Source organism: Sparus aurata, chromosome 20 (assembly GCF_900880675.1).
Source record: "Sparus aurata chromosome 20, fSpaAur1.1, whole genome shotgun sequence".
Lineage (NCBI taxonomy): Eukaryota > Metazoa > Chordata > Actinopteri > Spariformes > Sparidae > Sparus > Sparus aurata.
The window spans coordinates 10760290-10771409 of record NC_044206.1 but is presented as its reverse complement, the minus strand read 5'-3'; the positions used below and the strand labels follow the sequence as shown (position 1 = coordinate 10771409).

Below are 11120 nucleotides of genomic sequence, written 5' to 3'. Positions count from 1 at the left end.
GGGGGCGGAGGAGGGGCGTGACGTCACGAGAGCTGCCAAACAAATCGAAGCGTGTGGTGTAATAAAAAGTTATGAGATCGTGTGATTCTGCATGTGTTATATATAGATATAAAAAAAACAACTGCTGAGGGCATGACGCATTTTTTTTGGCAGTGGTGTTTGTGTTAAAAAAAAAACAATAAAAAAAACAGCCCTGATTGGCCTAGAGCTGTGATACAAATGGCTTGACAGCAATGTCTAGTAGTAGAAGTACACACACACACACACACACACATATATATATATATATATATATATATATATATATATATATATATATATATATATATATATACATATATATATATTCAGGTCCTCTATTGAAGTAAAAGCAGGCTTACAATAGTAGAGTGTAGTAATACTTAATTACAAGTCTTTAATTCAGAGGACAAATATGTGAGTATTTCTTTAAAAGTACTAACTATGCAGAATTGCCCCAATGCCATGTTATATGGTGACGTAAGATTATCATAATAATTGTTATAATAATAATCAGCATTCAAATGTTGCAGCTGATCGAGGTGGAGCCAGTTTTAATTACGTCATATACTGGTGTTGAGTCGCATTCAGTACAGTTTCAAAATATCCTTTTCTTTGCCACGTGTTACCAAATGTTGTCAAACAATTTGTAAACGACTTGAATGTAGCCGTCAATTACTGAAGTAAGGGGAAGTGCCATGCATTATAATTAAGGAAACTGTTAAGTAAAGTGCAATAACCTTTACAAAAAAAAGTTTACCCAAAACAGGAAATTCTATCATCAATGACTCAACCACATGCTGATGGAAGTTCGGATGAAGTTTTCTGGCTTAGCAAAACAGCGCTGCAGCATTCTCCTGAATAACTGAAGTAGATGGACATGAGATCCCAAATTGATTTTGAAAATATATCTGCACCTTTGATGTGCTGTCAAACATGTGCACCCACTTTGGATGGAGTGTGCGCTAAGGCTTTTAGCTCAACAGCTCCAGTGAAGATTTCATCTTCAAAAAGGGTGTTTATAACAAATCAGTTTGGGATCACACCTGAATGTGCCACATAATAGAACTGCTGTTTTTATACAACCTGAATGATTACATATTAAACTGTATAATATATTGGCTATGTGACTTGATTTACGGCACATGAGCTCTATGACGCCTTTATTTTTAGTTGTTTTAAAACAAGTCCCCATCTGCTGCAGTTGTTGAGGAGAATGCTGCAACGCTGTGTTTCGTGAACAACAAAACTTTCAAGACTTCCAATCGGCAAGAGGGTGAGTAGATATATATTGACAGAAAATTCATTTTTGTCTATAATTACCCTTTAAGTCCTGTACCTTAGTAAATGTACTTTGCCACTGAGTTCATGATAAACTCACACCTGAATAGGCCACATGTTTTTACATGGGAAACGCTGTTTTTTTATACAACTTAATTGATGACATATTCAATTGTGCAATTTATTAGCTGCTTGAAAATGTCACACGGTTAAATTAAGTTAATTTTGGCCCCCCCAGTTTGGCATTTACTGTAAAACACTTCTTCCCATGGCCTGATGGGGGCGATAAACCCCTTCAGTTGAAAAGCCATGAGTGCTGAATCACCACCTGGGATAAGTTTTATGTGAGGCAGTATGAGGCCATACAGAGCCATGAAACAAAAAAGAGTCAGCTGCCCACTGTGACCGTTAATAGCATGCAGTCTTTTACAATGACACTGACAAAGAAACTGTATTCATCCCATTGTTATGCAAGGCTTCAGATCCGTTTGCTAAGGCTAACATCAGCAGTGACACTTATTCTGCATAGGACCCTGTTTGACCCTTATTAATTATTGTGTGATACTTGCAGCTGATCTGTCTCTCCTCAGTGTTGTGTGTGAGCAGTCTCTCTCTGAGTGTGTGTGTGTGTGTGTGTGTGTGTGTGTGTGTGTGTGTGATTGTGATTGTGAGCAGGTTGGACCTGCTCATTGGCTTGCTCAGCTTGATTGCTGACACTGGATTGGTCAGAGGGAGGGGATCTCTGGCCCAAGCAGTCAGTTTGTTCTTTAATGTACAATTATATTCATTTCTTAAACATATGTTTTGTCTTTACTGAAAACAAGAGACGAAAGTAAAAAAAATATGCAGAAATTTACAATCAAATCTCAATGTGGGCCACCAAGAACTGTTAATAACATTTATATTAGGCATATTTATCTGTGCAGCCTGCCCGAGCTGCCATGTGGCCATGCAATTACCATGTTTTTCGATCTGGTAACTTCATCTAAACATAATTCAGGAGCAATCCCAGCAACAAGTATTTAGATAAACTACTGTCTGATTTTTGAGTTGATAGCACCACCATGTGGATATCTCCAATAGCAGAGTTGTATCCAGCGCACATATCAAAACATTTTCATTTCTTCTTTCACATAATACTGTATATCTCAGCAAGATGTCCCATATCTCTGAGAGAAATGTGACCCAGGCCAGAGCCTCCTACTCAAAAGATTGTTCCCCCCTGAACCACATGATTGAAACGCATGGTGACAATTTCAAGCCTTTATGCGGCTCTCATCTGCATGCTCGGTCAGAAAGAGCCTCATCACGCCTTTGCCAGCCCGCAGGATTAACGTCTCCTGTTTGAGGTCCTCTGAGAGGACCAGCAGATATGGACAGGTACATGTAACATCTATTACATTTAAGATATTTGATACTTTGTGCTCCCTCTCTTTAAACTGTGGGATGTTTGCTTACAGAAACAATGTCGCCTGGATCTTGATGCTCCTTCTCCTGGCCGTTCTGGATGTGGCAGAGACCGCAGACCCTTTGACAGATTTGGGTATGTCACGAGGCATTTCTCATCTCAACTTTTTCTTACAGGCGTCACAGCTAAATATATCTGTTTCTTTTGAACAGAAAATATCGCTGGGAAGTTGGTTTTCTATCAGATGGATGGAAATGCCACCTATGTAAGGGACACAGGAGAGCTGGCTTCAGACATCCCCACTGAGACCATGTTTGAACTCTTCGACCCCCAGAAGAGTTTTAGCAAGGCAAAATTCACCTATACCTGGGACCTAGGGAACGGGTACAAGGACTTTTTCCTTATCTGAAAAAATATAAAACGAGTGCTTGGCTTTTCTTAACCTTTCATATATGTTCTGTTGTGTGCTGCAGAGAGGTGATTAAAGGGACTGAGCCAGTGGTCCGCTATCATTACGCAGAATCAGGAAACTACACACTGCGGCTGAAAGTTGGGGTGAATGTGACCGAATATGCACCTCTACTCACTGACTTCTACTCCATGGATGTCCAAGTGCTCGGTTTGTAGTTTTTTTTTTCATTTAGGCATGAACAAATAGTTGCAGATAGATGAGTCCAAATATTTTCTGTGTTAAAGTTGCAATATGCAGTTTTGGTAAAGAAATTGTAATCAGAAGAGAAAGATCTTCATCATCTGATGACAGAAGGCTAAATAAACGTTTGAAAAATTTCATGGTGTTTTAGTTTGTTTTTGTTTGGCGGACCCTGACACCTTTCTTTATTCAGTTATGGAAACAGTTTGGAGTTGGTGTTGTTACCTTATTGATATAGTAAATATTACAATTCCAAAAGTACGAAGTGCCTCCGTAATTTACAGTATTTTCTTGAAGCATAAAAGTGATCAGCTGGTGCGGTGAGGTAATGTTGCAGGTTCCCAGAGGCAGGTTACTCCTTCACTACATTGGAAAGAAGAAGTTTGGCCACTTGTTGAATTCATACAAAGAAAATACGGGGTTATCACCAGAGTAACCGTTAAATGCTGCAAACCGTAGATGCTGTTAGCTAGTTAGCTCAGTTAGCCGGGCAGTTAGCAGTCCATACTGGATGTTTGGGGAACAAGTGGACTGTTGTTTACACAGCTCGCACAGGAGCTTCAAACTGTGACAGCTCAGGGCTAGCTGGTTAGCATGCTAACCTAAGTATATCTTTGCAACACAATACACAGACATCATAACTTCATAGTTGTTATTCACATTCTGTTTTCGAACTAAAATTCTAACATATTGCTCCTTTAATCAAAGAGAGTGCCTTTAAATATCAAATGTGAATCGTGAAATTTTCTTGTTTAACTGTCATTAGATGTTTAGTAGGCAAAATGAATTATTACAGGATAAATGTACATGTTGTGTCTTTCCAAGTGCAGTTGTGCTTAAACTAACCCTAGAAAATGACTAATAACTAATTATTCTGTAGATGCCATTAAAAACATCGAGCTGAAGGGGCCTTCAGACTATGAGGTTTCTCAGAACACCAGTCTGGCTTTCCATGTTGATGGAAGGTAAGCTGCAGCTTTGTTTTGTTTTTTTAATTTTCTGTTAACCAAACAGGTTATTCTGATTTCAGAGAAACAAACACTAACAATTAAATATGACATTTTGATCAATACAAGCAGGAAATGCTAACATTAAAGAACATCCTTCTATCCTTCTACTTCTCTATCATATTCAAAGGTGCAATACATAAGAACAGGCTTCCTGTCTAATCCTTTATCAAAACAAATAGGGGGCAGCATATCAGCAGAATAGCAAACAAACACAATTCCTACATATCGCACCTTTAATTTGAAATTATTTTCACTATGTATGTGTACGTTTGTGTGTCTTCAGTCCTCCTATGTGGGTGTGCTGGCGTTTCCTGCCCAACTGTGTGCCGGACACGTCGGGGGGCTGCACGCTGAGCATGCTGTATGAAAACACCCTGCGACTGAACCACACTTTCACCTCCATTGGGGTCCACTGCCTGGAAATCACCGTCCGCAATGATGTCAGCAAGCTGGAGACCTCCTTCAGCCTCTACGTCAAGAGAGGCAGTGAGTGGCCACACACACACACACACACACACACAGACACAGACACACACACACACACACACACACACACACACACACACACACACACACACACACACACACACACACACACAAACTCATGTCTGCAGGCTAACAGCTACTTTCCATAACAAAAAGATCCATGATAAGGAAGGTGGGCCAGAAAAGGAACAGGGCATGGGAGAGCAGATGCTTAAAGGATTAATTCACCTAAATCTACTCTATCTAATCAGGAAGGTGTACCAATTGTTGTAATTTAATTAATTTAATTAATTTTGCTAGTATTATTTTATGTCCTTTGTCCTTATATATGAATATTTTTATTGTTTGTCTAGTTTTCCACAGCCAGAAAGATTCCTGAAAGCAATAGAAGCTGTCATGAGGTGTTTCAGATAAAACTCACCATGTGCCTTTCAGCTGCGTTAGTTCCACAGACATAGAGAGGGGAACGGTGTAAATGGAGGAATCCGGGCACAGATTGATCTGACTGCCCACCACATGACTCCTGAGTTCAACTGATTCGTTTCAACTTTGATCCAACTCAAACTAATGATTAACAGCTTTAAGTGTCAGACCATCTCAGCTAGTCAGCGACTTTTTCAGAGGAAAATCTGAACATTGTGTTGAGGTCTTTGACTTCTGTTGCTGCTATTCTACTGTGTGACTTGTAGGCAGGGGAGCATCAGTATCAGAATGTCTGAGACATTGACATGTCATGACATCCAGATACTGAATGAGCCTTTACCATGGCTGTGACGCACTTCAAATGAGTTGTTTTCCACATTCTTACATGTGAGACAATGGAACAAAGTTGTTCTGAGTGTCCTGATACCAATATGAATAGTCAGAACATTCAAGACGCTATACCGCTGTTGAAATATCCAGTTCCAAATGGAAATAAATCAATTTTTGGAAACACATACATCAAAATAAGACATTGTTGAAATGTTGTTTCACTGTGACTTTAAACCTGGATCGCACACTCACAGGTAGCATGTTTGCTTCTGTGTTGAATGCAGGTAACACCCACATGTTCTTCGTCCTGTCATGTGCTGCCATCCTCGTGGCAACCTTCTCCTTCATCACGGTGATCGCCTGCCGCCCTCGTCATTACAACAGATCGCAGGTGAAGGTTACTTTCATTTGCCAATATTTAAAGGATTTTTAAGGGATGAGTTCACCCCAAAATGTAACCCCTTATGTTGATGAAAAGTCAGAACTGAAGTAGACGGGGACTTGTTTAAAAAGTATAACAAGACAAAGATAAAATGGCTCCGTACAGCTCATTGAGCATAATCCCAGTCACCAGTTCCAACACTGATTTGAAAAGACTTTATTGACATCCTTGAAATGCAGGTTCAAGCAGGATAGGATGTGTGCTAATGCATTTCGTTAAGCAACAGCACAGCTTTAAAAGAGTGTAAATAACGTCTATTCAGATCAATTTGACTATCAGGCCTTCTGCAGACTTGGATTATGCCAGATGAGCTGCATAAAGCCATTGTATGTGTTTTGCATTTAAATACGGTTGTTTATTCATGTTTTAAAACAAGTCCCCATCTGCTTCAATTGTTTAGGAGAATGCTGCATTGCTATTTTGCTGTGAAGCTCCAGAAATGATTTTTATACTATGAAACTTCACATAACTCACCATCAGCACGAGGATGAGTAAAAAATGACTGAACTTGGGTGAATTTATGCTTTGATGATTTGGATATAGCTCTTGGTTTAAAGGGGTAAGATGTGGGGATAAGAACTTAACGAAGGACATGAAACAGAAGATCAATATTTGGGTTTACAGCATGCAAGGTGCATTTGGGAAATGTTTTGGTTAAGTAAGGTGAAGTGATGGTGAAAGTGACATGAGTAATCCCTTATCTACGTATGTTTTCATTCGCTCTGATGAACAGTATCCAAAGTTCTTTATAAAGACTTTCGGTGATTGCACTTGAATGCAGCTTATGACCACAGGGAGGCTCTCTGAGCCCAGAAATAAATTACACCTGGGGTCCGTTTCACAAAGCAGGTTTAGTGAAAACTCTGAGTCTGTTAACCCTGAAATGAGGGAAACTCTGAGTTTTCCGTTTCACAAAGGGAAGTAACTCAAACCAGAGAAAGAGGGGTAACTCCAGCCTGTTTCACAGAGAGAGGTAACTTAAGCTCTCTGTCAGTTACCATGGTAACATACTCTGTGAAACTAACCTGGTCGGGACCAGGTTTTTCTCAAAAAACCTCGAGTTTCACTCTGTCTCCGCCCTCTTTCAGCCACACACGCTATTTGATTTCCTCATTCATTCAGTCAGCAGGCGAGTTTTGGCGTAGTATAGTTCTGCCGTCTGTTTTTTGAGAAAATCATTGCAAAAATCAGTCAGTAGGGCTACATTAGAAGTTATATTAGGTGGCGACTATTTTCACTACCATGGCATGTCCTTTTGATAATGATCCCGTGGATGAAGGTGCAGCATTACTGCGCAGAGAATTAAATATTCGTCGGGAGATGATTATCAGACCGTACATAGATGTTCTTGCATTTCCAGACAGTTATCTTTTTGAGCGGTACCGTTTCACGTCACAGTCCATCATTTACATACACAACCTAATCCGTCCTTACATTTCCAACATTACCAACCGAAGTCATGCTCTCCATCCCAGCAGATATTGTGTGTTGCGCTGCGTTTTTTTTTGCAAATGGGAGTTTTTTATACAACGTCGGAGATGCAGAGCACTTGAGCAAGGCAACTGTATGCAGAGCGGTCAGAAAAGTGTGCCTCGCCCTGAAACGGCTACTACCCATTTTTATCATTTTCAGCTCCTCTGCCTCCGTTAGAGGTGGCGGTGCTGGGCCACCACCCGTTGTACGGGCATCTGCTTTCTTTCTGTTGGCTGAGTAGAAGTCTGTGTTAGTTTAAATAGGCTTAATTATTTAACAGAACATGATATAGATGAGAAGACATTTATGTGTGTGAAAACAGCATTATGTTGGGGATAAACAACTGTACAGTCAAACAGCCACTTAATATTTACAATGTAAAACATGATCAAAATGAGTTACCCCCATGAGATTATGCCGAGGTCTTACCTGTTTGAACAATATTTTTATGTTTCAACTTAAGCTGCAGCCAAGTGCGCTTCTCAGCCAGGGTTGCACCTAAATTAAATAAATTAATAGGCTACCACTCAAGCAGTTTCCCCCTGTAATATTATTGTGATTGCAAAGGACTACATTTAAAATTACGCATTGACCCGAGCGCCAATGTTCTCCCAAGCCTTCTCCCTCTCTTTTGCTGCTGCAGCGGTTTTACACTTCCTTCTAAAAACGTGCTCAAACTCACCGTATGAGCGCATTAATATTTCCAATTCCAGTGGGGTGAAAAACGTAGCCCTCCTCTTCCCCGTTGCCATGGTGACTCGTCGAATCAGGGCTCCATTGATGCTGTCTTTTTATACTTGTGGTGCACGTGCTTAACTCCAGGTTAAACTACTCCGAGTTGATCAAACTAACTCAAATCTGCTGTTCTGGAACCGAAAACTCAGAGTTTCCTATCTCAGAGTAGATCAACTCAGAGTTCAGGGTTAGACTCAGAGTTTGTTGAACCTGCTTTGTGAAACAGACCCCTGAGCAACAGATTGTGTGTGGCACAGAAACATTGAGTTGTAATGGGACTGACTGGAATTCTTCCTAACTTTTTCTTCAATCTAAAAGCAACTTTCAAACCAATATGTATTTTAAAGCTGACCTAGATTCGCATGGACATTTTTCAGATGGCTGCTTCCTGGTAATGCAATATTCCTGAAGAACCAGGACTCTGAAGGCCAAAGCTCAATTCTTTTTAACTTTTCCAACGTGGAGAGGGGAGAGAAAGAGCCACTCCTCCTGGAGTTTGGGACTCAATACTCCTCTTAACTGCCTTCGTGCCAGCATACTGTGACTACAGGTACATGTGGGTATCTGCCAGAAGACAATGCACAAGTATGGCGTCACATAAGAAATAACAACTCTCATCTTCCATATTATCACCATGATGTAGACTCAGAATTAGTTAGAGATTGGGACATTTAAGTGTTTGACTTGATTGTTTATTCTGTGACATATCTGAATTCTTATTTCTGTGTTTTGTCAAACTATTTAAATAATGTGACGCATTTCAATGACTTTTATTGCATATATTTCATCTTGAATAGTGTGTATATAGCTATGAATGACTGGTGCACCTGATATGATATTATTATTGTGGTTGCATAAGCAGCACCTGTATGTATTTAAGGTTATGGTTTAAGCAGTGGTTATGAATGGTTGAGTCACTGTTGTTAAGTAAGCTGGTAGGTCAAGCACTCTCTGGATTTTTGCTATTCAGCAAATCGTGATCAATTAATGAGCCACATAGCTTGGGCTGACATTCAAATCAACTCATAATAAATTAATGGCACAAGTGCAGCTCATGTTTAAAAAATGAGTGTTAATATAAGCATGCTGTGAATGGATTTTTTTTCATGTCGAAGTATAAATTTGCTCCTTGCTTTGCTTTACATTACAGAATAATAATAAAATACATGTTACCGTGTTAGAACCATTTTTTCGCAGTCCTAAATATATATTTAAAAAACTTCAAAACTATATAATACATTTTACAGTAAGTTTAGTTTTGATCTACACGTTTGAGTTTTTGAACATATAAGCAACAGCAGGTACGACATATTGTCACAGTCTATTTAATTCATTCATTCGTTAATAGTTTATTGGTATATATATATATATATATGTATATATATATATATATATATATATATGTATGTATGTATGTTGCATAAACTGATGCCACATCACAGAATTTGCAGCATAAGCTAATTTGCAATGTCTGTCCCTGGGCCTTTGAAATAAATGAAATATAAAACTCAACAGCAAATACACACAAGACAATTCAAACCCTCTCTCAAACTTCACTGTTCTAGCAGCTATTATACAAAAATATCTGCATACTTTTGCTTTGGAGTATAAACAAACGATATAAATTATGCATCCAATGTCTGATGTCAATCATTTGGAAAGCTAGTGCCAATTAAACTTCACAGAGAGGAACAAAAATATGCTTTTCCTGAGATTTATTTTTAAAGATTTCTTCGAAGCAGCCACACTATTGGATTTTTTGTCAGCTCTGACTTGCTCCAACATCTCCTTTGTGCAGAGTAAAGCAAATGTACTTAGTATGCGTGGAGGTATCAGCTTTGAGGAAGCATTTTTTGGTCACTTTTCAAGTGTGAATAATAAAAACCTGTTTGGAATCATATGTTTTATGGATTTGGGACAGGGCACAAGTGTCTACAGCAAAGCTGGCAGCTCTGTGAGGCTGTGCCATGAATGTATTCTGCACAGCAGTGGCTTGAAATAATTGCTAATGCCAGCCACTTAACACGAAAGTCTGATTTTAATGGCACGTATTTGGTTGTAAAACCACAGTACTGGACACCTAACCTAACGATGGTGCTAGATTAAAAACTGGTGATCTCCGAAGTTAGTCATCCAGAAGGGTGCAAGGTTGTTGAAAAATGTTCACGTAAGAGCACAGATGTAAAGCTCACTGGCTGTTTTGAGCCCTTCTGACTTGTAGAAAAAGATATTTCACTGGACTAGTGAAATTGTTTATCTACTTTTAGCATGAGAGATAAAAGTCAGAGGATCAACAAAATATTAGGATTCATCCGTTGGACAGCGTGAATGTTTGCATCAAATGTCCTTGCAATCCATCAGACCGCCTAGATCAAAATGATGAACCAGTGGTGCCACCATCAGAGCCACCCCTTTTTATAAATGAAGAGAATTAAGCTGAACTGGTGTCAGAGAAGCACTTAATTGTATATTTTGGCCTGCAAAGACAAAATTTGTTGTTTCACTCAGAGAGATGTAAAAGTAAAAGTAGAATTAAAGGAAAATGTCAGTGCCAGGAGGGAAAAGGTTGAATAAAACTGAATTAAACACAGGATAACCTCACACAAAACAAAATCCTTGAATCCTCTCCAGCTGCGCTGATGTCAGTCAGATTATTTTTGTGCCATTCAGTACCTTGGTGGTGTTTATGACAGCTTGTCCTCTGTTAGAGATGTCATGAAATTATTAATTGTGAGTCTCCTGATGAATGCCAGCTGTCAGAGATACTGTGGGGAGCTGCCGGTGATAATAGGAGCCCTTCACTTCCATCAGGGGATCGACCTTGAGCTAAAGCACTGCTGTGTTTAAAGTCTTCAGGTGGCT

General features: G+C 39.4%; 1 protein-coding gene across 1 annotated transcript; it reads left to right on the top strand.

Moving 5' to 3' along the window:
• Window positions 1-2565: 2565 nt before the first annotated feature.
• tmem130 (transmembrane protein 130) lies at window positions 2566-9478 on the top strand. Its single transcript, XM_030400862.1, has 8 exons — window positions 2566-2679; window positions 2760-2842; window positions 2920-3091; window positions 3181-3326; window positions 4240-4324; window positions 4653-4855; window positions 5893-5999; window positions 8636-9478. The coding sequence occupies exons 1-8, from the start codon at window positions 2672-2674 to the stop codon at window positions 8651-8653; spliced, it is 822 nt and encodes a 273-aa protein (XP_030256722.1). The 5' UTR covers window positions 2566-2671; the 3' UTR covers window positions 8654-9478.
• The last annotated feature ends 1642 nt before the right edge of the window (window positions 9479-11120 follow it).

Bases quoted from the DNA above. Each gene is read 5' to 3' on its own strand.
- tmem130 (XM_030400862.1), top strand. The intron at 2,843-2,919 runs GTATGTCACGAG...TCTTTTGAACAG, and splicing joins AGACCCTTTGACAGATTTGG to AAAATATCGCTGGGAAGTTG. The intron at 3,327-4,239 runs GTTTGTAGTTTT...ATTATTCTGTAG, and splicing joins CATGGATGTCCAAGTGCTCG to ATGCCATTAAAAACATCGAG.